Source organism: Gaeumannomyces tritici, assembly GCF_000145635.1.
Source record: "Gaeumannomyces tritici R3-111a-1 unplaced genomic scaffold supercont2.6, whole genome shotgun sequence".
In the NCBI taxonomy this organism is placed as follows: Eukaryota; Fungi; Ascomycota; class Sordariomycetes; order Magnaporthales; family Magnaporthaceae; genus Gaeumannomyces; species Gaeumannomyces tritici.
The window spans coordinates 2,544,765-2,569,984 of NW_008804550.1; the positions used below are offsets into that span (position 1 = coordinate 2,544,765).

At 58.6% G+C, this 25,220-nt stretch overlaps 7 protein-coding genes across 8 annotated transcripts; 4 read left to right on the top strand and 3 right to left on the bottom strand.

The window, feature by feature from the left end:
- The first annotated feature begins 96 nt into the window (after positions 1-96).
- Positions 97-4,748, top strand: GGTG_11222 (heat shock factor protein HSF24). Its single transcript, XM_009229104.1, has 2 exons — positions 97-1,894; positions 1,985-4,748. The coding sequence occupies exons 1-2, from the start codon at positions 1,380-1,382 to the stop codon at positions 3,819-3,821; spliced, it is 2,352 nt and encodes a 783-aa protein (XP_009227368.1). The 5' UTR covers positions 97-1,379; the 3' UTR covers positions 3,822-4,748.
- Positions 4,711-8,671, bottom strand: GGTG_11223 (arrestin domain-containing protein). The gene is made up of 3 exons (XM_009229105.1): positions 7,449-8,671; positions 6,306-7,193; positions 4,711-6,217 (listed from the first exon to the last, which is right to left on the bottom strand). The coding sequence occupies exons 1-3, from the start codon at positions 7,524-7,526 to the stop codon at positions 5,975-5,977; spliced, it is 1,209 nt and encodes a 402-aa protein (XP_009227369.1). The 5' UTR covers positions 7,527-8,671; the 3' UTR covers positions 4,711-5,974.
- Positions 8,672-9,917: 1,246 nt separating this feature from the next.
- Positions 9,918-11,666, top strand: GGTG_11224 (peptidyl-prolyl cis-trans isomerase-like 3 protein). The gene is made up of 2 exons (XM_009229106.1): positions 9,918-10,443; positions 10,546-11,666. The coding sequence occupies exons 1-2, from the start codon at positions 10,366-10,368 to the stop codon at positions 10,969-10,971; spliced, it is 504 nt and encodes a 167-aa protein (XP_009227370.1). The 5' UTR covers positions 9,918-10,365; the 3' UTR covers positions 10,972-11,666.
- On the top strand, positions 11,636-13,836 carry GGTG_11225 (hypothetical protein). Its single transcript, XM_009229107.1, has one exon. The coding sequence runs from the start codon at positions 11,989-11,991 to the stop codon at positions 13,588-13,590; it is 1,602 nt and encodes a 533-aa protein (XP_009227371.1). The 5' UTR covers positions 11,636-11,988; the 3' UTR covers positions 13,591-13,836.
- A 772-nt stretch (positions 13,837-14,608) lies between these two features.
- Positions 14,609-19,801, top strand: GGTG_11226 (the record flags this gene model as incomplete). Of its 2 annotated transcripts, XM_009229109.1 has the most annotated exons (3): positions 14,609-15,403; positions 15,552-15,634; positions 16,701-18,801. In XM_009229109.1, exons 2-3 carry the CDS (start codon positions 15,597-15,599, stop codon positions 18,799-18,801), a joined length of 2,139 nt encoding a protein of 712 aa, XP_009227373.1. In that variant the 5' UTR covers positions 14,609-15,403; positions 15,552-15,596. The 2 variants fall into 2 exon arrangements, with proteins under 2 accessions (XP_009227373.1, XP_009227372.1); XM_009229108.1 differs by having other exon boundaries at positions 14,609-15,634; positions 16,701-19,801.
- Positions 19,571-22,099, bottom strand: GGTG_11227 (zinc finger protein ZPR1). Its single transcript, XM_009229110.1, has 2 exons — positions 21,667-22,099; positions 19,571-21,552 (listed from the first exon to the last, which is right to left on the bottom strand). Exons 1-2 carry the CDS (start codon positions 21,889-21,891, stop codon positions 20,149-20,151), a joined length of 1,629 nt encoding a protein of 542 aa, XP_009227374.1. The 5' UTR covers positions 21,892-22,099; the 3' UTR covers positions 19,571-20,148.
- On the bottom strand, positions 22,035-25,204 carry GGTG_11228 (ATP-dependent RNA helicase dbp6). Its single transcript, XM_009229111.1, has one exon. It carries the CDS (start codon positions 25,048-25,050, stop codon positions 22,378-22,380), a length of 2,673 nt encoding a protein of 890 aa, XP_009227375.1. The 5' UTR covers positions 25,051-25,204; the 3' UTR covers positions 22,035-22,377.
- Between the last annotated feature and the right edge of the window lie 16 nt (positions 25,205-25,220).

Consider the following 25,220-nt stretch of genomic DNA (forward strand, 5'->3'; position numbering starts at 1 on the left):
TAGGCGCCGCAAATTGGGAATTGAGCTCAGCAGCTTTTGGCCAGTGTGGGTCCGGGGATCGCCTCATTCAAGCTCTTCTGCTTGCCTGTGCGCAGACAGTAATGGACGGTGCTTCGCGCTGGCGGGAAGTCTGGACCGGACCTCTCCCCCCGCCAGAACATGACGGTCGAGAAGGCCCGTTGGCAAAGGACTATAAACACGAGGCACTTACCCGCCGCTGCTTCAAGGTCCAAGAAAGACGGGATTTGCCTCTGACGCCTGCGATTGATTGCGAGACGCGCCGCCCAGAAGCTGCCTGCTGCTGCTGTTCAGGCGCAAGACGAGAGACATCGAAGCTGTCGTCGCGAAGAAAAAGACCAGGGAAAAGAGAGCTACAGCGAAGACTTACCTACCACCTACCTAGACAACAATTGAAGAATTCCCCTTGTTTGATTTAATCCTTCTATCCATCCTTCATCTCTATCCTCATTATTCTCTTTTCTCCGTACCCTCCTCGACTCTTTGTGGCTGCATCAGCGCTCGCTCCATCCTATCACGGTCCCACGTCTGGAACAATTTTTTATGCCCGGCCATTGAGCTCGGCCAGCCCCAGGTAACCGTAACCTCGCAGCAACCCCACTTCCAACCCTCAATCAGCGCCTGGCGGCTTGGCTAGCTCTGGTCGCAGCGGGCGGCAGAATCCGCTGGTCGTCTCTACCCGGCGTACACCGTCCGCGGGTTGTGAGCGGCGGCCTCGTCCATCTCTGAGGCTCCAAGAGCCCCAGCAAAGACGCCAGCTCTGAGCACCGCGCCCTCCCATTGTGCAGCTTTGTTTCCCACTAGGAGCGCTGCAATCCCGAGAATCCGACGATAGAAGTGTATAAATCGACAGGGCCACCGTGGCGGACGAAATACCGGCTCGACATCACTTCCATATCACCTCCACGTCACTCGCTGTCACTCGCTATCACCCGACCCAGCCGTATTCTATCCGACAGCAGTGTGTGCTCGCCCGCCTTCGCCCCTCCCCCGCCGACAAGGCCAGTCGCTTCGCCGCCCCGTCGTCGCCTTCCACCGAATCCTGCCTGGACCAGGGCGCGCGCTCCAGCAGCCAGCCCGCCCGACTGCTCCGAGGCGCGACGTCCTGCCAGCCTTGCCTGCGCCCCGGCGCCTAAACCCAGCGCTATCCGCCGGCGACAACAACAACACGATCCCCGGCCACGTAGATACCTTGGGCACGCATCCGCTCCGTCGGGAACGACACAGCAGCGAGCGGGTTGCTGGACATCCCCTCCCCGTCTATCGCTTCGCGACTTTGTCGCGCGAGCGGCTGGCCGCAGCAGCCGCAGCAGCCCATAGTCCCACCCTGATCTCCCAGCGGTCCGAGGCCCCCGGCTCGCATGTACCTCTCCATGTCTCCGCCGAACCCGAGGAAGCGGGCCCTTCCAGATTCCGGACCTGTCACTGTCCCGGTCCAGCCGTACCAGTCGCCCTACGCCTCTCCCCCGGACCAGTTCTCGCGCTGGAACCCCGCAGGCTCGGATGCCGACTTCGTCGTCTCCGACTCGTCCAAGCCCGCTACCCCCACCATTCCGCCTTTCATAATGTCCGCCCCGAATCAGTTCCAGTCCGCCCAGGGTTTCCCCCAGCCCACGCCGACCCCCTCCAATGTCGTCGCCCGGCGCCCAGCCGCACGCGCCCTCGTGCCGACTGCCGGCCGACCCCAGTATGATGGACTTTCCGACCCATGGCCCAGCTTTGGGGACGACGGCGCCCTGATCCCGCAGCCCGCCTCGGCGGCCCCGGTCGATGAGAACGACAACATCCAGCTTCTTGAGGAGAAGGCCGCCAGGGCAAAGAGGGATGCCCAGGCGAATCGGAAACAAATCCCCCCCTTCGTGCAGAAGCTGAGCAGGTAAACACCTAGCCCCATACCCTCCTCCAAACACACCCCGGCTTTAAAATCGATTCCTTGGCTAACCCGGCTTTCCTCTGATCTTGACAGCTTCCTCGAAGAGGCCAAGAATACAGAGCTCATCAGATGGTCGCAACAGGGCGACTCGTTCATAGTGCTGGATGAGGATGAATTCGCCAAGACGCTGATTCCAGAGCTCTTCAAGCACAACAACTATGCCTCCTTTGTGAGGCAACTGAATATGTATGGCTTCCACAAGAGGGTCGGGCTGTCGGACAACTCGATGAAGGCCAGCGAGCGGAAGAACAAGAGCCCGAGCGAGTACTACAACCCCTACTTCAAGCGGGGTCATCCGAACCTGCTGTGGCTGATCAACAAGCCCAAGAGCGGCGGCGGCAAGAGGAAGGGGAAGAAGGACGATGGCGACGGCGACAGCGAGGAGGAGGTAGTCACCGAGGACACACACTCCCAGGCCTTTGTCGGCCCAGCACAGCCTGGCCCCACGAGGCCAACCGGCTCGGCAGCAGACGCCTCAGCGAGCGCGCTCCAGAAGAAGGACCTGCAACTTGTAAGAGACCAGGTCGGCCAGTTACGCAGTCAGCAGCGGGCCATCCACGATATGATCCAGCGGCTGCGCTCGGACCATAACCAGCTGTACCAGCAAGCCGTAGCGTTCCAGAACATGCATGAGCGTCATGAGAATTCCATAAACGCCATTCTCAACTTCCTCGCCAATGTGTTCCGCAAGTCGCTTGAGGAACAGGGCGGGTCGCACAGTGTGTCGGACCTACTTGCCAGCATCATCCCAAACGCCAACATGCCGCAAGGGAGCGTCGTCGACCTCGGCGACTTCGTCCACCGGCAGGCGGGCGACCACACCAACGCGGCAAGCCCTCCTAAGAGGCCTCAGCGACTGTTGCCCCCCATTCCTCGCTCGGGGCCAGCCAGCATCGCGGCCTCGTCCCCAGCCTCGGCAGCGTCGCCAGCCTACGGCGGCGGCGGGCCGCGCATGGGTCAGGTCACGGAGTTGCTGGACCTGCCCACCGACGCATCTGCAGCAGATTTCCTGAAGCATGCCGTCGGGAGCCCCCAGGAGCAGATGATGAGGATAATCAACGACACCAACGCCGGCGCCGCGACGGGCATCGACCTGTCGGATGTGGCGGCCAAGACGCCTGTCACCATGAACAGCGACCAGCGCAACCAGGTCATCAACATCATGGCCCGCCAGGCATCGGTGCCCAAAACAACAAGCCCTTCGGTGTCGGCCAGCATGGCCACTGCCGGCCCAACGTCGACCCCTACTTCCTCGAACCCCTCGTTCATGCCGATCCCGTCTCGGGAGATAAAGGGATCCCCACCACCTCCTCCACAGCCACGGATCCCCACAAGCGCGCCTCCTGCCCGCAACTCGCTCTCTCCCGTCATGCCGTCGCTGACACCGCCGCCGCCGCTGCTTGACGAGCTGGGTAGGTCACAAGCGGAGTTCGATGCGCTTCACCGGCTCCAGGAGGACCAAGACCACAAGATCGACGAGTTGACGCACATACTAGGTCCGCTCTCGCCATCGGGCCACATCCCGGGAATCGACAACGCCGGCAACCCGACACACAACGCCGCAAGCGGCTACTTCCCCGAGAATATAGATATTGACCAGTTCCTCGATCCCAGCGCGTTTGCGAACCCGTTGGGCGGCTTCGATGGCACTGACTTTTCGGGCGTGAACCCAATGGACGGCGACGAGTTCAACTTCAGCCTCGACGCACCGTTCGACGGTGGAGCGGCGATGGCCCCCCAGCACGGCAACATGGGCCCTGGGATGGCCATGCACAATGGTACCCCCAGCCCGGCGGCAACGGAGGAGATCTTCCGGAATGATCTCAGGGACAGTCCTGCCCCAGAACCAAAGCGCCGACGTGTCGGCTAGTGGTTAACGGCTTTGTCTTGGAGACGGCTGCCAGAGTAGGGCGTGCGTCACATGGCGCGGCGTAGCTTCTACCTACCAGCTACGTACTCACATACTTGGAGGATCAAGTTATGCGATGACGCGGCCTGGCTGATCAGTCGACTGCGCCCAGGTCACTGTCCGCCACCCGCACACTATGAGTCTTTGCATCTCGCCTCTCATTGTTTTTTCTGTCCTTTTTCTTTTTCTTTTTTCCACACAACTCTTCGTCTCCCGAGTTTGGAAATCTCGGAGGATGGGATTACTCCCCATCATCGCAGGGCAGCAGACCACGCGCCTAGCAACACATACCATTTCAATGTCATTACTTCTTGAACCGCCAACGAATCTCGTTTGTCGGCTTCTCTGGCTCGGGGACGGACTGGCAGGGATCATGCGTATTCTGTTCCTATTTCGTCTTGATTGCCCCCCATTTCTCATCACCACTCCTCCCTTGTCATGTCCTGTAGGGCAAAAAGACGTGCTCTTCGTGCCTGGGTGGCTGTTTTGAGCTAAATTGGGATTTTAGCGGTCTGAAACATAAAAAAAAACTTTGGCGAAACGGTGCGGCTGCGGGTGTTTTCTCGTAGAGGATTGGGTCGCACGCCCATCGCTTGTCTGTCGGGAAGGACGACGAGTCAGGGCAGGGCATTGCATATTGAATAGGGAGCTTTTCGAGGCTGGGTACCCCTCACGGCGACAGCGGGAGCGCTCACATCTAGAAAGATGTCTGGTCGAATAGATGGATGGGGAGTAGAGGTTGCTGAACAAGTCGGGGAAGAAGAGGAAAATAGAACGGCAATGGCTTACCAGGCTCTACATCTTTCTATCACCCATTGAAAGGTAACACCAATACACTTCGTACATGTGCTTGAAGGTTGCTGACGAGGTAGAATATTTCTTGGGCTGACGTGTGATGTGTATTGTACATCGTGATACATTGTAAGGGTATCAAGTAGTCGGTGATGAACGTTCCGGCTGATCCTTCAAAACCTATGGATACTCGGGCGTCGGGCGCAAGAAGCCGGCCCACTGCGCATCCAAACATCACCGGAAAATACAGGTATGGTATAGTATTCAGACTTGTCTGCGGACACAAACTTCTGTCCACGCGCCAACGGACGACACCACCCCACCGACTACCGGATGGAGTCTTTGCCTAAGATGAAAAGGAGGTGGAAGGAAGTAATCAAGAGGCAGATATGCTTAGCTGTCCAAAACAGAATAGATGTAGAAGTGAGAGGGAAGAAGAGAGGAAACAAAACAAAAGAAGCCCGCTCCCGCTCCCAAAACCACCTAGGTGCCCAAATCATGACAAAAGCTCAACCGACGCCCCAGCGGAATATACGCGCCACCCAGGAAGAAAGAGAAAAAAAATTGTAAATGGTGCGTAGAACAGGGAAGAAGATATCAGTGGTAGGGGAGATAAAAGAGTAGAAAACGAGAAGGACAGGTGGCCGGGATTGACTCCTGCCCCCTATTATGTCCACCAATCCCCGCGCTCCGAGTCGTCGTGGTCTTCTCTGCCGCAGTCTAAAGAGTCCCACACCGTGAATGGGATCGGTCGCGAGAAGAATCGACAACCGGTCTGACATCGCCGGGGCCGAACCATCTGGGGCTGCAAAGCTGCGATGCCTCCTTTGCCCTTCTAAAAGCGGATACCTACTCATTCACTGGCTGTGCCACTTTTGTCCCTTGCCCTTTTGCTGATTCTGCTGCTGTTGCCGGTAGCTCGGCTGGTCAGGCGCTTCAGACTAGCGCGCAGGACAACTCAGCGGGCAGGTCCTTCTGCCCATTCCCTCGAAACGCATCATGGGGACATAATGTCAGTGACATGGCACTCCAGCTCCGTTTCATTTTTGGACCGGTAAGTCTTGTGTCGGATACGGGATTGAAGCGACGGCCGCCAATACAGTCGGACTATTGGCCAAGATAGCTCAGAGCGTGAGCCGATTTCGCGTAGGCTGTCATGCTCGAACGGCATAAACAAGCTCACATCGGGAAGCGCAGGGCGTCTAGGCAGTGGCGATCCGATGGGCGAGGTAGGCCAGATGACATCTCGAGGTGGGATAGGATGAGAGAACGCTCGGCATGGCCCCTCATCTATTTATTAGTCGTATAAGGCTCGAAGCTCATTACTCGATTAATGGCTTTTTCTTCCCACCAACGAGGCAGAGGCCAAGGTGCCGTAGTGAGTCTGACTGAGTGGCGAGCACTATTGTCCTAGCAGGCAGGAAGGGGTTGTTGGCATCGACCATGGACGCATCTCTTGCTGCAACTTCGATGGCCTCAATCTCTTCCTTACAGCCTTGTTGGTCCAAGGGGCAGATGACGATGGGTTGCCGTAGTACGATGTCACGTGCGGAACTCATAGAAGCCTTGTCACAAAAGAGTCAGCATGTTAGTAAAGAAGGAGGAAGGGAAAGGGACCGGTTTTAAAGGATAACATGGCAGTAGGACACGAACCTTGACCGTGAGAAAAAATTCAATCTTATAAAGAGTAGAAGTGGTGGTGAACGAAGTCACCCCGTAGTTGGGAAACCGTGACGGCTCGCCCCTCCGCATGATGCCCTCCGAGTCCCTCAGATCGCGTGAGGGGAAGACGAGACCGAGATTTGTGGTGTAGCCGGCCTCGGGCATCTTGGCGCCGACGTTTTGTGTGCGTTTGGCGATCTTGTTGACCTTTTTGGTCGGCTCGTCGCCCTCGGGGTTGTACGTGATCTCTTCCTCGATGCTCAGCGTGATCTTGTTTATGGTGACGCGCCTGGCTTTGTTCATCCAATCGGGGTTCGGTGCCAGCTTGATATAGACGGTTATGGGGTCCTGGGGGCCGTAGCTCCAGCGCGGCAGTGACGTGGCGAGCGTGATGATGTTGTCGGCCGTTGCAATCTTGCTTTCGGGCCGGTTATACATGCCAAAAGTCGAGAGCGTATCGTACCTCTGCAGCGGCAGCGGGAAAGCATACTTGAACTGATCGCTGGCGCCCTGTTGTACCGTGACGATGAGCTCGTAGAAGGTCTCGGCGGTGCGGCTGGGCAGCTGCAGCGATGCGGGCGGTATCCTACGGTTCGTCTCCTCGCCGCCGCGACCAAATGGAATAAAGAGGACAAAGGGGAGGTCCATAGCAATGACGCTCTCGGCCTCCTTACCGTCCTGGCAACGGAATAACAGATGCTCCTTGCCCACAATGTCGACAGTCTCGCGCCTCGGCGTGCCCAGGTGCTTCTTGGCCATGTTGTCGGCGGCAGGATGTATCGACTCTCTCCTCTGGAGGCATATCCTGACCAGCGAGATGCCAACTGGCATCGAGTATCCTTGAGATGGCCTGATTTCAACCTTGCCTTCTATTCTGGGCTAGAGCAGGAGTGCGCCGGTGAAGGCATGCCGTTAGCCGATGCAGGGGCGTATTTGAGGGGTAGACACGGCCGGCCCGGGACGAGTGAGGAATGGAGAGAGGAGAACCGAAACGGCATGACGCATTCTTGATCTCTTTCGGGAGGAACAGCGCGACGGCTCTCCCCGCGACAAGGGAGCCTTGTTGGGTACAATCAAACGAGAAAGAAAGGTACACCAGAGCAGCTGTCGACGCCGCAAAGTATAAGGACTCACCAGTGTTGCAGATATTCCTGGGTAGCCCACCAAGAAACTGCTGTTGGGCGGGCCCGAGATCCTGACTGAGGCTGCCATTGTCCGGGCTGGGGGTCAGCACGGAGAACACGGCGGTTCTCTGTACGATGTGAGGTGCGGCTGAAAGAGACGACGGCCGTTCTCATTGAATTCAGAGCTCGAGAATACCCCCGAGCTGGCCGTTTGCGTGGCGCACCCCCCCGGCCTCCCTCGAGGGCGGTCGTCTGGGATCGGGGCGAGAAGACCCTCCCTCGCTCACGGCGGACGTTGGCCTCGGCGGTCGGTATCCAGGGGCTAGATTCAGACGCCGGGATGGCCAAGGGAGTGAGCGTGGTTTGGCAGCGGTGCTCAGGCTGGCAGGTCGGTCGGTCGGTCGGTCGAACGCTAGGTCGGGAGAGAGGGATCCAGCGGCAGGGGGGTGCTGGGGTGAGGATTGCCTGTCAAGGCGATTTAGTCCGGCTTGGAACGTGGGGTCCAGGGCAGGCTCGCGCAAAGGGTCGCGATGGGCGTCGGAGCCGTCCGGTGGTGATGGTGTGCTCGCGTGCGTGCGCCGACCAGTCCGAGTGGCTTCGCGGGCGGAAGGAGGCGGTGGAGGCAGCAGCTGTCGTCAATTAGGAAGGCAATGCGACAAGCTGCCTAGCGTTGGCCCTGACGGGTGCTTCGCGGGTCTGGCAGCATCAAGCGGCTAGCTCAGGAGAGTGCAGGGCATGGACAGCACGGTCCAACAACTCAAAGATGTCCTGTCGTGGTTTCCAGCCGTCGTCGGCTGCTCAGTAAGGATGCGCCGCCCGTGTTGGGTGTCGCTTTTGTGGAAAAGTCGTCGCGGGGGCTGCGGTCGTCGGCGAGGTGGTCGGTCGATTTGGGAGGGCTAGTGGCGGCAAAGGACTAAGGAGGGACAATGATGACGGCAGTAAGCCTAGAGAAGGGGAGCGTGGTTTGAGGAGAGACGAACGACTGGGCCGGGCTGCGTGTGTGCGTGCATCCAGCACCCAAGGGATGCCGTGGATGGGTCGGTGCTTAGGTCGTTCGCAAGGAGGGCAGGCAGCCAGATGCGGGCAGGCGGGCGCGGTGTGTGGTGGGCAGCTGGTGGTGGTGGTGGTGGTGGAAGAGGTCTCCTCCTGTCTGTGCTGCCGGCTCGGTCCCGCTCTTGGAAGGAATCCACCAGGCACTCGCATCAAGTGGAGTTCCGGGGGGTTGAAAGCTTTGCTTGGCTGGAGGAAGGAAGCACCGACTGGTTCGGGCAAAGTTCAACCACACCTCTACCTGCACCTGTAGCCGTACCTGTAGCTGTACCTTTGCATGCTAGCTCAACAATAGAAAGCCTCACTTCACTGACGGAAGCGAGGCGCCTCGAAGATTGCGTCTCGTCGGGGCTCAAAGGGCCATACCGCTTTCGGTTGTCGCTTCCCCTCCATTGTCTTAGATGCCCGTCCCTCACCTTAACGCCAGCCTTGGCCTGTCCAACTGACAAACGACAAACATGTCAGAAACAAATGATTGCCCAGTGCGCGTGACCACGATTCACCCCATGGAGCCAATTTGGTGGACGGCTGGAAGCCGAGCCCCGTCAGGCGTCGGGCCAGGGCTGAGTCCTCCCGCTGTGATGAGCGGCTGGCACAGAACTCGCTCACTAATGCATGCATGTCCGCTTTTCGCTCCAGGTGAACCCCAGCCGCGGCACCGCCTGTGGGAGGATCAGACCAAGGCCAGCTGTGTCGGCAGTGCCAGCCAACTTCAGCACCCCCTCTCCCCTGAAGCGCGCAGCTGCAATCAGTCCATGCTGGCGCTGAGAGTGCCTTCTTTGGACCCTTGTCACGTCGACGGACAATGCCAGGGCTCGGGGTTGGCCCAAGCCAAGCATGCCACCATACTGCCTGCTGTATAGCAGGAGACAATAAGCAGCGCCAGACATGCAGTGATACCAGCAACAAGGTGGGCCGCGGCCCCCAAGATGATGATTGATTTGCGCAATGTACGACGCGTGGGTGGACAATCGAACCTGGGGGCTGAGCCCGTCCACGCAAACCAAATGATGTGGACGGGCCAAGCCAAAATCAAGTTGGGGGCACAGCTGACATGCAATCCTATGGCTAGATGCCACCGCTTTCGCGTCACCGTTGCGCAGTCTGTACCTTCATTGTCTGTCAGGACCTGGGAGAAAGCGTCTATCCTACCAGCATCTGGCACATGTCTTGCAGAGATGTTGTACCAAGAGGAGACATGGGGCGAAAGCAGACAGACAGGCCACGAGGTTCGGACAACGACGTGCATGCAAGGGAAAGCTCATGGAAAGAGTGGGTGGAGGTTCCCCGTCTTATTCAATCACGTCCTCCAGCGATTGGGCTGGTACCTGTCGATTTGATGTCTCCACATAGGCAACTTGCAAAGGCTGACTCAGCTGGGCTGCCCTTGGGCAATCCTATCTGATGGGCTGACGGACCAGAGGCGAGAGGCGGGCTGCCCTGGCAGGATGGCGGAATCTCTCTCCTTCCGAGATTGAAACCGCTCAGGATTTCCATCTGTTTACAGGTCGTGGAAAAGGGCCCGCCGTCCACCCATCGATTGATTGTCTGCTTTTCCCCCCCGGGACAGGCAGCCCCTCCCATCCATTCTTGGACTGGACCCCGCTTCGACGAAGTCGCCCTGCAGGATGCCGGGCCAGGGTTGAGCTTCTCCCCGGAATTTTGTGGTTGGCTGGGATCGCTCGTGCGCAGCCGCGCCACCCTATCCGGAGCTCCAGACAAGCTTCGCACTAAAAACACCTTCTCAAGGGATTCAGCTCCGCACCCAGGCACTGTCTCGAGCAGTCGCGTGCTTGCATCATCGCCTTCACTCCGGTTGACGATTGATAACCCCACCCGCTTCGTACCCCCGGCCTCATTCTTGGACACGCACAATCATGTCTGTGACGCTTCACACGACGGTTGGGGACCTGAAGATCGAGGTGTTTTGCGAGAGCGTTCCCAAAACAGCAGAGGTAAATGCCTAGCCCCCGATCGCTTGCCCTTGGTTGCCTTGGTTGCCTTGGTTGCCCTGTGCCATATTCCGCGCCTAACCGCCTACGCACCTCCTTGCGCAGAACTTCCTCGCTCTGTGTGCATCCAAATACTATAACAACTCACCCTTCCACCGTCTGATCCCCGGTTTTATGGCCCAGGCCGGCCAGCCTGCGGAGCCGTCGCCTCCCGAGAACCCCAAAGGCGGTCGCTCTATCTGGGGCGGCATGTTCGAGGACGAGATCCGACCGGCGCTGCGACATAACGAGAGGGGTGTCGTATCCATGGCCAACAAGGGCCCTGGCACCAACGGCAGCCAGTTCTTCGTGCTCTTCGACAAGGCGCCCCATCTCGACGGCCTCAACACCGTCTTCGGCAAGACTATCGGCGACGACAGCCTGCGGACCCTGGCCAAGATGGAGGCTATTGAGGTTGACAAGAAGAACCGACCCAAAGAGAAGATTGTAATTGAGAGTGTTACTCTACATGCAAACCCATTGGCCGGCTGAAAGAGGAGGAATATACCACGATGAAATGGATGAGCAAAGGCTAAGGTGTAGCCACCGAACGACCGCCTTGACGAATCAGGATGCAGATGCTCCAACTGGTAACAGCTCCAAGGCTGCTGCTATCGAGTGATGTCAGCTACCGCCAAGACGAGGTGTTGCTGCCATGCAATGCTCCTCGAGCACTCTTCGAGGTGAAGACATTGGGGATCGTTCTCAAGGTCTGTGCCGGCTGAAGGGGCGGTCTGACCAGGACCCAATAAGCGGGAAGGTTTCGATGCTCCATTTGCGCATCGACCGTCCTGCAGGTATACAGATCGAGCATGTCGACAAAACTGACGGGACCAGTCATGTCGCTCGCATCTTCCAGGCTGACGGGCAATCTCGGGAACCCGTCTCATTTCGAGGATGTCAAGCTGGAGGTAGGATCAAGACAAATAAGTCAAGCCATGGCGGCCATCACAAGCTCTCCCGGGGAAATGGCGGTCGAAATGTTTCTAGGCAATAACTTTGTGGCGTCCTGAATGGAATGCTAGCGCTGTTGTGTTGTGATTTTGATGGTCAATGACGGCGCGATACGATCCTGTGCGGGTTAGGGTTATTATCTGTATCGTGAGCTGAATGGGAATATGTACGATTATTTGTAAACATCTGACTAGTCGGACAGTAAAGGGGTTGTGAGTAGACTCGGAGGTCTCTCTCCATCTTTCTGATCTTCACTGCTTCTATTGGGTGTACCTATCAGGTTGGCAGGTGCGGAAGTAGAGATGGATGTCGGGGGAGTTCTGACTCCGGTTTCCAAGAATCACAGGCCCGCATTGCCGCCAAAGTCGTCGAATAAAAAAAATTAGCTACGAGCAGGCGCCTATCTGCTAGGTAGGTAGCTTCGCGACGCCACCAATCGGTGCAGAACATGCAAGTGTCAAATGCCCGATCTAGAATATCCGTACCCCGACTGACATGGATATGATCCAGAGAAAGTAGTCCACCAGGCGCGCCGGGCACAGACGACGCGAAGCCATGGCCTTCGACGACGACGCAGCGCCGGCTGCGCCCCAGCTCAGCGATGGCGGCGCGGCGGCGGCGGCGGCGGCGGCGGAGGAGGAGATTGAAGACGAGGTGCAGGACTTCAGACAGTTCTCTTCCGTGTTCAACAAGAAGGGCTTCTCGAGCCAGAGCATCCGCAAGGGCGAGAAGGACTTTGAGGCACACGGGACGCGGGCGCAGGAGACGGCGCTAGAGCAGAGCCGCCGCGCCATGGAGGAGGTGCTCGAGTACGAGAGGGTCCACAAGGCGAGCAACTGGTGCCGGGGCTGGTACTTTCCCAACGCGTGGGCCGACCACCCGGAGGACGGCGCTGGCGGCGGCGGTAGCGGTAGCGGTAGCGGTAGCGCCCCTAGGGCGGCGCGGGACCGGGACGACGCCGAGCAGAAGCGCGAGGTGTGCCCCCGCGACCGCGTCGTGGCCCTCGAGGCCGACTCGGGCCGCTGGCTCATCTCGACGGGCAGGCACATCCCCAACGTCAGCAAGACCCAGCCCGGGTGGAACAAGCTCTGGCTCCTGCCCGAGGAGGCGCTGTTCCTGGTCGAGCGCGGCTCGCTGGACCTCTGGTGGCCGATCCGGCCTCTAGGGGAGCTCTTCCCGGGCACGCAAGCGCCGCGGCGTGCCTCTCCCGAAGGTGCCGAGGATGGCGAGGCGGCCGCGGCAGCAACCCCGGCAGACGCCTCCGAGGAGGTCAAGGTAGACGAGTACGACCTCGGGGTGCCGCTCAGTTTGCAGGCGGCCTACTCGCTACTGATAGGGCACGAGGGCGAGCGCGGAAAGGTGACGCTTGAGAAGTACCAGGTCTACGCCAACTTGAGGAGGTGTGGCTACATTGTACTCAGGGCGCCCCTATTGCCACAGAGAACCCCGCAGCCACCGACGCCGAAAGCACATGCTACGATATGGCAGTGGTTATTCTCACTCGTTCCCACGTTTAACGGGGGAGGCGCAGCAGCAAACCCACCGCCAGCGGCATATGGGCCGCTGGTCCGCCCCGGCCTGTACCGGTCATACGAGAGGGTGTTTGAGCAGCTGCACGTCGTGCCCCGACACGTCCCCGCGGAGCACGCCCGGGATCCGCACCACCACCCGGGCGCCACGGACCCGTTCCGGATCCACTACCACGTCTGGAAGGCGTCCAACTCGGAAGGGTTCTCCAAGACGCGGCCGGGCCCGCCCGACTTCCACGTGGCCGTCGCCGACGCGCGCGACACGGCGGTGCCGTCGCTGGCCGAGGCCGACGCGCTGTTAGCCTCGAGCCCCTGGGACCCGCCGTCGCGCCGGTTCGGCGCCGGGCCGGGGCTGCTGTACCCGCGGCTCAAGCACGGGCACCGCAGCGTCGTCGTGGCCGTCGTGGACCGCGGGCTCGTCAACTACGTGCGCCTCGCCGAGGCCGCCTTTGGCGAGGAGCCCATCTCGCCGCGCTTCGACGCGGCCGGCCCGCCAAGGGGCGGCAAGCTGGGTGGGAGGGGAGGAGGGAGGGGCGGCGGCAGAGGTGGCGGCAGGGGGGAGGGGCCGGGGAGGCGGGCGGGGACGTCACAGGGCGTGAAGAGGCGGGGAAGACACGCCGTCCTTTGATATATGCTTGGGGGTAGTGACTCTACATGGGCAGGTTGGATAGATGGTTTATGGGTTGGGTATGGGTCTGGATAGACTCATAGCAGAACCAACACATTGATGTGAAACCCCATGGTGGGCTATCTATCTACCTGCTCCGTGCGGTTATGAAACTACGACTCACTTTTGCCGATAGCTCTCTCCAAGTCGCGGTATAGCCCCACAAGACTTCGGATTGGTAGGAAATTAAATGCTTGGCTGAGTGTGCGTGTGTGCAAAGCAAAATGGCCCGTTAGCGTGCATATCGCGGTGGTGGCGACTTGATTGAGTTCAAGGTTTAGGCTGATGACAGCGGGAGTCAAGGCCGGCACACAACGATTAGGGTTGCTCAATTCATGGTAGTGAAGCCGATCGGTAGTGATGGTTTCCCTTCTTCTGGGAAAGCCCCCCCCCCCCCGTCTGCGACAAGACGAGTTGAAGTGATTGGATTGGCAGGAGGCCTTCCATTGATACCAAGTGAGTCAGTGGGCCTTCGGCTTCCACTTTCACAAGGCTGCCCCGTTATGGCGCGCATCACAGTCTACAGGACCGGGCGTGCGGTAAAATGTGACGTTGTGAGCGACCCAAGTCCGTTTGGGCGCAGCAGGCAACCCGTTGCGTGTCGGGGTTGCGTGATGGGATCGCATCTGTCGGTCGCATTCGAGCTCGGGCCGAGCGTCTTGCTCAACCGTTCTTCTCCAAGAGGGCAAGGCCCACACTGGGAATGACAAGGCACGCCAGATGCCACCACCAACCTTTCCGAGAGATTGGGTGACGGGGCTCCACCTGCCTACTGCCTATCGGGATCAGGATCAATACACGGTAGGTGGTGCTAACGGTGAGTCCTGATTGTAAGGTGATTTACGAGGAGGTGTGTTGTCCACATGTACAAATGACGAGAAAGAAGCACAAGCCAAGTGGGAAAGAGCACTGGGCCAGTTGGCCAGATGAGAATCTTGGATGGATATGGATTGTTTTGCAAATACGGGTGGCTGCTGTTAGGTAATGTGTACCTAAGGTGTGTTAGAGTGGGAGAGAGAAAAAGAAAAGAAGGGGAGAAAATCAATCCCAGCCAGCGTCTGTCATCCGGCCCACGCTCCATCCCCCTGCTCGCACAACCAACCAGCCAGCCCAAGCTCGGCCCTATAGGCGTGAGGCATGGAGGTTAAGTCTGGGTTTTATGTCGCAAGTTACTGCCGGAATTAATTTCCTGAAGACCCAACGCCCAGCACGAAACTCGGCAGCCCACCGCGTGGTCGTGTCTTCTTTCCTTTCTCTCTTCTCTCTTCTTGCTCTTCTCTTCCCTCTCGCCCATCTCCACCCTTCCCCCATCAATCATCAGACTCTTCCTGCCAACTGGACAACTCGCCCCCCTCCGTCCTAACCCTCCACAGACGGGGCTTGCACTTATAAATTATGCTCACCCACCCACTGTCCCAACTCGACCGGCCGGTTTCGATTTGAGAACCCTCTTGCGCTCGGTTGCTGACTTTTCCAACCACCAACATTGTCGCTTTTCGTGCGCTCGCCGCAATTGTAATTTGCTCTGCGCCCCCCTTCTCTATCTCCTGAACGAACCGCCTTTGCCACCTTTTGTTGCCAGAACCAGCAAAAGCCTCCTGGCCGCAGTCAATTGCCAGATTGCATCTTATAAACGCGACAAGCACTCCGTTTCCCCTTTTGCGCATCTGCCATATTTTATCACTGTCGGCAGGAGAATTTGCGCACGCGGGCCGCGACAAGGGAAGAAAAAAGGAAGCTCCAAGGTCGGCCAGCAACAACAAACCAGAAACAGGCAGGCAGCCCAGGGGGGAGACAGAAAAAAAAAGAGGAAGAAAAAGCTGGTTATCGCGCCACGCCTCCTATCTCGCATCACACAACACACACACACAACCCATCAAACCTCGCCTAAAATGTCTGCTGATCCGGAACATGCACCACAGGCTGTCTCAGTCGCCTCGGCCCCCTCGACTGCAGTCTTTGTGCCCATGGATGAGGACCTGCCTCCCAAAGAGTCTGTCGAAGAGTAAGTCCAACTCTCTTCGTTCTGGTTCGCGATGGTGTTTTGTCTCTTTTTCTCTCACTTGTTTCTTCTTGCTCTTGGTCTCCCATCTTTTTCTCATTGGCCGCGCAATGCGCCGCAGCCACCGGTTTTTCTCTCTCCCCTTTTACCTGATGGCCACACAGAACCCTGAACACGCACCCAGCCCTCCACCCTGGAGTCGTTCCCAGTCGCGCCTTCCTTCCAACCACCCCAGGCCCATCACTCAATTAGGCAGGCGCTCATCGTGATGCCGCCCCATATCCTTGGTCTCGTCCGAATTGACGCGCCTACCGTCACCATCTTCTCTGGCACTCGATCCTCTTCGATCCATACATACATTCAACGCTGCTGTCACCACCCCCAAGGAAGCTTTCCCTGTACTCGATCGGCCCCGCAAATTAGAGTTGGTGGGCTGCACAGCATAGTTTTCCCTATCTCCAGTGACTCTCGCAGGCCCCCCAAGCTGGCAGGTACATGCTCACGCAATCGAGTCCTTCTTTGCCTTTTCCTGGGTTGGTTATCTTCAGTCCCAAACACCCATGTCTGAGCGTCAACAGGGCTAGGTAAGGCTCGATCCGTCACCCAGTATACCAATTCCTTCGGTACGTGTGACAGCGTCAACTTGGTCAGTCGTACCGAGTTACAACAACAAACAGCCAGGCTCACCTCCTGGTGTGTTGTTCACTGAGCTAGTGCTGCCCTCGAAATTCCATCTTATTACCCACTCCTTTTTCCGCTTCTGATTTTCCCTCTTCGTTTTTCTTCTTTTTTTTATGATCCAAATCCCTTTTCGTCTTCTTCCTTTCTAATTCAACTCCCTTTTCGTTTTCTTCTTCTTTTGCCTATTCGTTTTTCTTCTTCCTTTCTTATCCAACTACCCCGCGTCCTCTTTGGCGCGTCACTCACTGTCTTTGGTCTAACGCGTCAAGCGACGCCCTGGCCCTGCACTTCCCAAACCAAGGCCCTGACTGTGGGCTATAGACTCGATTGTCTGGACTCAAGCCGACATAATTTGAAGGAAGGAACGGCCACTAACTTGGTTTGCTAGTATGAGCCCAACTTCGGCGCCACCGAGCGTCGAGCCAGTCGCCGACAAGGACGACGACTCCAGCCACGAGGACAACGACGACCTTGACAACCTGACGCCGCCGCCTGACTCCCCTAGCCCTGTGCCTACCATCCCGACTGCTAGCAACAACCTGCAGGACGAGATCGTGGTAGGTACCAAGGCCAACGGCGCCAAGGCATCGCCAGTACCCATTGCCTCTGACCCAGAGGACGCCGAGATGGAGGATGTTGAGGAACAACAGCCCTTGTCCTCGCACTATCCCAAGCGCAAGCGGAACTCGTTGTACAGCTCTCTGAACGAAGACTCCAAAGACCTAGACATGTCGCCCACCGTCGTGTCCGAGGATCCTATAATGCATGCCAGCAAACGCACCCATGGCACTAACCAAGTTAGAGGTGTGACTCTTGGCTACTGGCGCGAGTCTCAGGTCCCGGACAAGGCCGACAAGCATGCCGTTATCGGATTTATCGATGTTCGCGACCGCCTCCGCACGCGCGTCCAGCAAGTCTCGCGCACCGGTAAACTTGTCATCGATCGCTACCCGCTCCCCCCCGGGCCGGGCGGTAGCTGGGTGACGTTTGAGCGCATCGTGTTTGAGGAGCACCTCGTTTATCTCGACCACGACCAGGTCAAGGAGTACGTCAAGGTCCGCGTCGAGACGTTTGGCACCGAGAAGACAGAGGAAGAGGCGCAGAAGAACAATGCGGATGCCGTCAAGGAAGCCATGGCTCGCGTGTCGGCAAAGCCTGCTCCCGAGACCGGGCTCGCGCCCGCCATCGCTTACGGCGAGTCCATCCCGGAGCAGGTCAAGCAAAATAGCCTCCACGAGAAGAAGAAGCGCCGGCTCAATGCCAGCTTTGCCGGCGCCGCGCAGTCTCCTCCGACCATCGTTCCCGGCCCGCTCGAGGGACAGGATGGTGCGGTGCCTGGACCTCGCATCGTAAGCCGTGCGCCTCGGGCATCCATCGTCGACGACCTCCCCGGCACGAGACCCACTAGGATTCTGGTCGGATACTGGAGCAACTCCAGCGCTGAGGACGCGCTCGATAAGCACGCAGTTATCGGTGTACTTGGAACCAATGATATGTTCAGGGTCAAGTTGACCAGGCAGACACGTGACGGCCGCGCCGTCTTTGGCAACTTCCCCCAGGGCCCCGGAGCGCTCTGGATCTCTTACGAGGATGTGGTCTTTGAGCCGCACCTACGCGATCTCTCCCGCTCCGAGGTCAAGGAGTACTGTCGTGTCCGCCAGCACCAGCTGGACAGGTTGGGCGGCAAGGATGAGGCCCCGGAAGAGCGCATCGCAAACGAGACCAAGGCTGTCTACGACGCCCAGCTCCGCGTCGCCGCAGGTCCCAACCCACAGTCGGGCTCGGGCAGCATGGCGGCCGTAACCGAGGCCGTGGTCATGGCGCACCGAGAGAAGCTGCGCACCGAAGAGGCGGATCATGAGCGCCGGGCTGAGCAGCAGCGGATTGAGGCGCAGGAGCGCGCCGCGCGCGAGGTGGTCAGCGACGACAACTATGACGATGACGGCGGCCCGAACTTCAGCCCCGAGACCTCCTTCAACGGCCACGACCTCAGGCAGGCGCGACGTGGTGCCGCGGCCCTTAAGGAGGCGACGCGGCCGGCGCGGCACTCGCTGCCCAACTCGTCGGATCTGCGTGCAGCCCACCGACCCAGCAACAGCGGCCCGGGAGACAGCAGCGACCGTCTGGAGCGTGTCGACTCGATTGCGCGGCAGAGCATTGCACGCGCCGAGGCGCACCAGTCACGCATCGACCAGCGCAACAACCGCGCCGGCTCCCTCTCGCGCGAGGGCAAGGCTGCCGCCTTCAGCGACAACATGAAGACACTTAATAGGGTCTGGCAGTCGCAGGAGTCTCACCGCATGAGGTCGGGCTCCTCTAGCGCGGCCGGCGGTGCCGCCGACGATGCAAAGACGTACGGCGGCGTCAAGTACGAACGCAAGCAGAACGGGCCCTTTGCTGGCAAGCTTGTCAGCCAGGGCACCATAATATCCATTGATGGCGAGGACTATGTCGAGTACCGCGTCCTGACCAAGCCCTCTTTCTTCTAACCGGCTTGTCTGGCCATTCGTCGAGGGGATTCATTCCCTGTCGATGTGCGATCAAGTTACCCAAGGCATGGGTGCGGCGGGGTTTCATGTGTTCCAACCACGCCGAGAACGACACAACTGCCTCGCGAGACAAGCAAAGCTGTACGAGTATTCGCGGCCCGATCAGCGCCTTCCATCGGGATCTACCTCTCCTTGTGCGCTGTTCTACTTTCTTGTCCATGTTTTTTTTAATGCGTTGGCGCTTCCTTGTCGATGATGATATCCTGTCAGGTTTTTGCTGTCCATTTTCTGCGCTCGCTTATAGCATTGGCTTATCTTGGGGGCGTCTTCCCACTCAATTCACCCGGGTCTCATGGGCTCGCATCCCTCCCGTCTTCTTGTCTGGGTCTTTGGCATGGTATTTAATCAAGGGGGCTGCAAAGCGAGCGCAAAGCTGGCAACGATAATGATTGATTAAATATTTGCGCGCGCGCGGGTAATCCCCAAGACGCATATGGGTACGGTAACTGTACTATATGGGCCCTATATTGGCACAGGAGAGCTGCGGCTGGGGGGCGATCCGAAATGCGACGGCAATGGGGTTGGGTTGGCCGAGAGAGAGAGGGAGGGGGGGGGGGACAAGAAGGAGAGAGATGGGTGCCTGTTGTTTGGCCAATGGAGAACCACAAGAGCTACGTCTCTCGATTTGCTTTTTTTCGACTGGGACCTACCGTTGGTCACCTCGATAGTTAGCGGTAGTAGATGCATATCATGATGGCAAAGTCTTTGGTATCGCTCCGCATGGCCCCTGTTTTCATGGCATCCGTGTCTTGTTTATATACCTAGATAGGTACCTACCTAGCCACGCCCACCACAAAAAAGACGGCACCGACACAAATAATAAAATGCTGCTAGTACAAGTTACGGGGATTAGAATTGATAATGCGGTGGATAGTTGCGTTTAGGAATGGGAATAGAAATGATAAAAAGAAAGAAAAAGAAAGCTCATAGGAAATCTCACATAGGAAACCCATAGGAAAGCCACATCGGAAATCTCACATGGGAAAGCTCACATAGGAAAGATTATATAGCACTAACAATTTTACTTCAACTTTGTGTCCGGAGCTAGATGAAGTCAACTTGGCGATCGAGGTGCAATATCAAGAGTAGCTATCACGCCCATCGCAAGAAGGATGGCAGTCTTGCAGGTCCCAAAGGTTATGGCGCATCCACTCATAGACTCCAAGGTGTTGGGCACATTTTAGATCGCTCTGATGCCTCTTTTCATGTTTGCTGTTCTCTATTTCTTTTTCTTTTTTTAGTATTTTTTTTGAACGTTATTTTGATTTTGGCAGCCAGTATGCGTCCCTAGCTACCGGCCGCAGCACCCTCACCGGCAGCTTGTGCCTGGTCGCCGGCGCCAGCCTCGGCCTCAGCCGCCGCAGCCGCCGCCTTCTTGCGCTCCGCCTCCTCCTTTGCGGCGTCCTCCTCGTAGCCCTCCGTCTTCATGTCGCGCAGGCCCAGCTCCTCCTCCTCCTCCTCGGTGCGGTCGTAGTCCTCGACCGTCATCTGGCCGTCGGGCTGGCCGGGGTCGTCGGCCAGGCTCTGGACGTAGCTGCTGGCGAGCGGGTCCGTCAGCACGACCGAGAACTCGCGCTCGCCCGCGATGGCGCGGTCGAGCTCGGCGAAGAAGGCCCGCCACCTCGTGCGCTCCTCGGGCGCGAGCGAGTCGCCGCCCTCCATGGAGACGTGGCCGTCGGCGTTCCCCGGCTTGGGGGTCGCGTCGGCCTCGAAGATCTGGGACTTGAGGTCGTTGCGCACCTGCGTGAGCAGGCCCTCGACCGTCGTGAAGCGGCCGCCGAGCGTGCCCGGGTTGACCGACAGGCTCAGGTCCGGGCACTCGAGCGCGCAGCTCTCCGACTTTAGAATATCACGCGCCAGGTCGACGGTGCCCTTGACGAGCAGCGTCAGCCTGCGGCCCTTCTCGGGCACGGCGCCGCCCGTCTTGATGTCGTTGGAGCGGTAGCCGCAGCGGTCGCAGGCGGTGCTCATGAGCACGACCTGCTTGAAGTGCGGTATGTCCACCATCTTCATGTGCGTGACGCAGGGGTGCTGGCAACCCGGGCAGCTGGCCGGGAAGCTGTAGACCTCGTCCGGGATGATGTTGTCGCCCTCGTCGAGCCGGCCCTGCCCGCCCACCGGGATGACGCCGTCGTGTCCCGATGTCATCTGGCCGTCCGTGTCCGTCAGGCCGAGCGCCTCGTTCTGCTCCTTGGTGCGCACAAAGTCGCGCCTCTCCCACTTGCCGACGCCGTCGCGCATGTCGGGCTGGATCCACGAGTTGCCGGCCGGGTCGTCGACGTAGAGGCGGAAGGGGAAGGAGTCGCCTGCGAGCATGGCACGGCCCTTGTCGATAACCTCGGCCACCTTCTCGGCCACCTCGGGCTGGGCGGCCCGGCGCTGCTCCTGGCTGGACTCGAGGTCGTCGACGACGCCCGAGAGCAGCCCCTCGACGTTGGTCATCTGGCCCCGGCCCGACGGGATCTCCAGGTCGAGCTCGATGAACTTGACTGTGGCTGTGTCGGCCTTGACGACCTGGCGCGAGAAGTCGGCCATGGACGTCAGGCGCAGCTCGATGTGGGAGCCGCGCGGCTGCACAGAGCCGGCGGCCTGGATCTCGTTGTTGGAGAAGCCACAGTGATCGCAGTGGAAGGACATGATGATGATCTCGCGGAAATAGGGGATGCGCGTAAGTAGCAGTCGTGTTGTGCCCTATGTTGAGGTGCGAGCAAGGCGATTTGTTAGAATCAGGAACGCCTTTGCGCGCAAGCAAACTAAACAATAACATGAGTTGGTCTGTTCTGTTGGGAGGGATGGGTGGTTTACATTTTGCTCGCAGTTCATGCAAAGAGACTCGATCTGCTCGACAGGCTGCACATCGTCGTCGGCCTCCGCCTGGTTCTCGGTGGCGCCGGCAACTCGGTCGACCTGAGCACCGATGGATCCGAAGAGGTCGGGAGCCGCTGTCACGGTGCCCACCGGCTTGGCCTCCTCCGCGGGAGACATGGTGGTTGTTGTGTTGGAGTGATGTGTGCGCGAATTAGTGTCCATGAGAGAGTTTGTCTCTGCGCGTTTCCTGGTATCCTTGTATCGTCGGGGCAAGCTGAAAAATTAACAGGATTTGTGACGGCGCAAAACGGATGATAATCATGGCTCTCAAAAGGAGGCGGCTTTGGAAATCGGAGGGGCAACGAAAATTTTGGAGGGGTAAGTAAGGCCGCCGCCAACTTTTTAGTGGAGCATATTAGGGGCCGCCATGCTGGGATTATGTCATGGCATGTGCCTACGCGGGGAGAGCAGTGGAAGCTTCAGGAAGCATCCAGGGGCTAGCCGGGATCGCTTGAGTGAGGAACACCGTCAGAGATTTCATGATCAAGTGTCTTTAGGTCTTCAGCGGAAGCATGCTGGGAAGCAAATCTTTGCTATCTCGCAGTGCTAGTATTAGGTGCTAGGAAGAACAAAGGACTCTCCTCGGGCTTGGCGTCCTCCCGGTATAGTCTTGTTGTGGGCGTTAGCGACCAGAACATCAGGTAAGGATCACTTCTCTCGCAATTCCTTGGCTTCCTTGCCAAGCGATTCGAGGGCATTCTCGTACTCGGTGACGCGCGCCTCACTGAAGTCACCGCGCACACCACCCTCCATGTCCTCGGCCGACCTCCTGGCTGTGATCTTGACCGTCTCGACCCTCCTCGAGCGCGCGATGGAAGGCCCGCTACTGCCGCCCGCGTTCCCGATCCTCTTCCCTGCCTGCTGGCTTGCGACCTCGGCAAAGAACCAGCCGGCCTCGGTCTTGGTGAAGAAGGTCCACGCCCTCCCGGGCCGGCCGGCACGCGCCGTGCGGCCCACGCGGTGCACGTAGGCCCTCACGCTGGGCGGCATGTCGTAGTTGACCACGTGGTCCAGGTTGGGAAGGTCTAGTCCGCGCGCCACAAGGTCCGAGGCGACAAGAACCCGCAGCTTGGCTGAGTGGAAGGCTCGAAGCACCTTTTTGCGTTCTGATGTGCGGGTAGTCGACGTGAGTGTGCCTATGCGCGACGCAAGACGACTTGGTGCCATTATCTCGAGGAGACGGGATAGACGAAGCGCTGTCTCGTTGGACTTTGTAAAGATGAGAACCGTGTCCATCGTGTCGTCCGCGGGAGACAAGTCCGAGTCCGAATCAGATCCCGATGGTGAGGTATCGGAGGCGTCCGACTCGGAGCCTGATGAAGAAGTGTCAGACGAGTCGGGATCGTCAGAGTCATCGCTGCTTTCATCGGCAGTCTCCACGTCGGCCTTTGCGCGCGGCATCTTCCCAGATTCGGTCTGGCAGATACCTGATCGCATATACTCGCCAGTCAACAGGTCGATCAGGTACATGGGCTTCTGCTCCGGGTCGCGGATCTTGATGGCAGACTCCTGGAGTAGCTCTGGCAGAGCTAGCTCATAGGATGACGACTCGGCGGGGGCGCCGTTGATCTCGCCTCCCTCGAGGACAATTAGTTCGGGTCGCCGCAGCCTCAGCTTGCTTAGCAGGCTGACGTTCCGCGTCATGGTTGCGCTGAGGATGACTTTTCGGACACCAGATTTATTCTGAAGCGGGAAATCCCTGGCGCCCGGGAACTCCACCGCGAGCTTCTCCATGACCACATCTAGCCATTGCTGGTAGCTCTGCTCAAGCAGCTTATCAGCTTCATCGACGACGAGCCAGCGGACGTAGCTCAGGTCAAATCCAGGCGTCCGCCCGATGTGCTCGACCAGTCTGCCGGGCGTGCAAATGAGAATGTCCACCTTGGAGACCACATCTACCACGTGGTTGACCAGCGGCAGAGGCTTGTCTACAAGATCCAGTAGGTCAAACTCCAGTTCCTCGAGCTCGCGCTTTCTCAGGTTGTCCCATTTGCGAGCCTCAACTATGCTTTGGTAGCCCCGCGGGTCATAGCGCAACTCCTCGTCCACCAGGCTCTCCTGCTCCCTCTTGAAGGCCTGGTTGCCTACGGCCGTCCCGATTTTGACCGCTTTCCGCCCCGGCTGCCGCGCGTAAGCGGCGGCACAGATGATACAGACCTCGTGGACCTGCCGGACAAGTTCTCGAGTCGGAACCACTATAAGGGCTCGCAGCTTCGTTACCGAACCTAGACTCACGTCCCGAATCATGGGCAAAACATAGGCCAAGGTTTTGCCTGACCCAGTTGCTGCCGAGATGACAAGATCGCCTTGCCTGGCAGGTGTCGGCAGAAGCCTGGGGATGACGGCAGTCTGCACCGCAAACGCCTTTTCGTAGCCTTTGGATTCAAGGAAGCTGGCAATCTCGGTCGAAATACCCAACTCGGGCTTGAGTCCCAGTGTCGTCCAGTCCGCGCGCGTGCTCTGCGAGACGTGGATAGGATTGCCCAGCCAAGGCGGTAGGGTGTCGTAGGTCGGTTCCGAGGTGTCTAGAACAGCGAAAGCTGGCTGTGGCAGCGGTTCCAGCCCGTGGACTCCGGATCCATCATGTTCCAGATGAGCCAGGGGCCCGTCGGGCTCATCCGCCTCCACTGGGGCATTGCGAGCTCTCCTCAACGCTAGCTCCTTCTTCTTGAGTACCGACTTGTGCCTCGAATCGACGGGATCCGTGTCAGCCTCGTCTTCCTCCACATCGGGCTGGTCTCGCATCTTGACGTCCCCGTCCCCATCACCCTGGTCTGCCAACTTGGCCCTCTCTTTCTTGTTTTTCCTTTCTCGTTTCTCCGGCTTTGGAGATCTTGCATCCTCTTCGATTTGGGCTGCGTAATCCTTGGGCTCACTTTTCCTCTTCTTCTTCTCCTTCAGTCTTGATGGCTCCTCTCCCCCGTCCTTTACGCCGTCCTTGACCGGTTTTCTTTTTGATTTTGCGCTGTTGGGCGCCTTGTCACTAGTCTCGTCTGGTTTAGCCGGATGCTTAGCCTTTTTCCTCCTCGGCTCGTCGTCCTCGCCACCAACAACACTGGAGTTGTAGGGAGTGAGCTTCGACTTGGGGGTAGGCGTAGCAGCAGGCCCGTCGTCACCGTAGTTGAAGACAATTTTCCGGGGCTGAGGCGTCGCTCCCAGCACTGCCGTCGCGGGCTGCGGTTTGGGAAGCGATGGTGTGTATCTGGCGTACGGCGCCTGTGCCTGAGGAGTTGTCGCCCCTGTCGAAGGCGCAGCAGTGCTTTGGGTTGCCTCGGCTGAGGAGGCTTTGTCCCTGGCGGGAGGCACATATCGCGCATACATCTTGAGAGGTAAGCACCGGGCGTGGCTCCTTGGTGTTCTTGGTACTGTTTTCCACGCTGCGCAAATGGGCTGTCGGATCGAGCGTGGGCGATTCCAAAGACCTTTTCCAGCACGCGACAAATGAACAAGGCAGCTTGACTTGCAACGCGACGGCCCAATTGCTCCAACTT

What these genes read in the sequence shown, in the direction of transcription:
- GGTG_11223 (XM_009229105.1), bottom strand. Translation starts at nt 7,526, where the DNA reads ATGGCAGCCTCAGTCAGGATCTCGGGCCCGCCCAACAGCAGTTTCTTG. An exon ending in CAGGAATATCTGCAACACTG is followed by an intron (nt 7,194 to 7,448) that starts GTGAGTCCTTAT and finishes CTCCTGCTCTAG; the next exon opens with CCCAGAATAGAAGGCAAGGT. An exon ending in AATTTTTTCTCACGGTCAAG is followed by an intron (nt 6,218 to 6,305) that starts GTTCGTGTCCTA and finishes TTTTGTGACAAG; the next exon opens with GCTTCTATGAGTTCCGCACG.
- GGTG_11227 (XM_009229110.1), bottom strand. Translation starts at nt 21,891, where the DNA reads ATGGACACTAATTCGCGCACACATCACTCCAACACAACAACCACCATG. An exon ending in GCATGAACTGCGAGCAAAAT is followed by an intron (nt 21,553 to 21,666) that starts GTAAACCACCCA and finishes ACCTCAACATAG; the next exon opens with GGCACAACACGACTGCTACT.
- GGTG_11224 (XM_009229106.1), top strand. Translation starts at nt 10,366, where the DNA reads ATGTCTGTGACGCTTCACACGACGGTTGGGGACCTGAAGATCGAGGTG. An exon ending in GCGTTCCCAAAACAGCAGAG is followed by an intron (nt 10,444 to 10,545) that starts GTAAATGCCTAG and finishes CTCCTTGCGCAG; the next exon opens with AACTTCCTCGCTCTGTGTGC.
- GGTG_11222 (XM_009229104.1), top strand. Translation starts at nt 1,380, where the DNA reads ATGTACCTCTCCATGTCTCCGCCGAACCCGAGGAAGCGGGCCCTTCCA. An exon ending in TTCGTGCAGAAGCTGAGCAG is followed by an intron (nt 1,895 to 1,984) that starts GTAAACACCTAG and finishes TGATCTTGACAG; the next exon opens with CTTCCTCGAAGAGGCCAAGA.
- GGTG_11225 (XM_009229107.1), top strand. Translation starts at nt 11,989, where the DNA reads ATGGCCTTCGACGACGACGCAGCGCCGGCTGCGCCCCAGCTCAGCGAT.
- GGTG_11228 (XM_009229111.1), bottom strand. Translation starts at nt 25,050, where the DNA reads ATGTATGCGCGATATGTGCCTCCCGCCAGGGACAAAGCCTCCTCAGCC.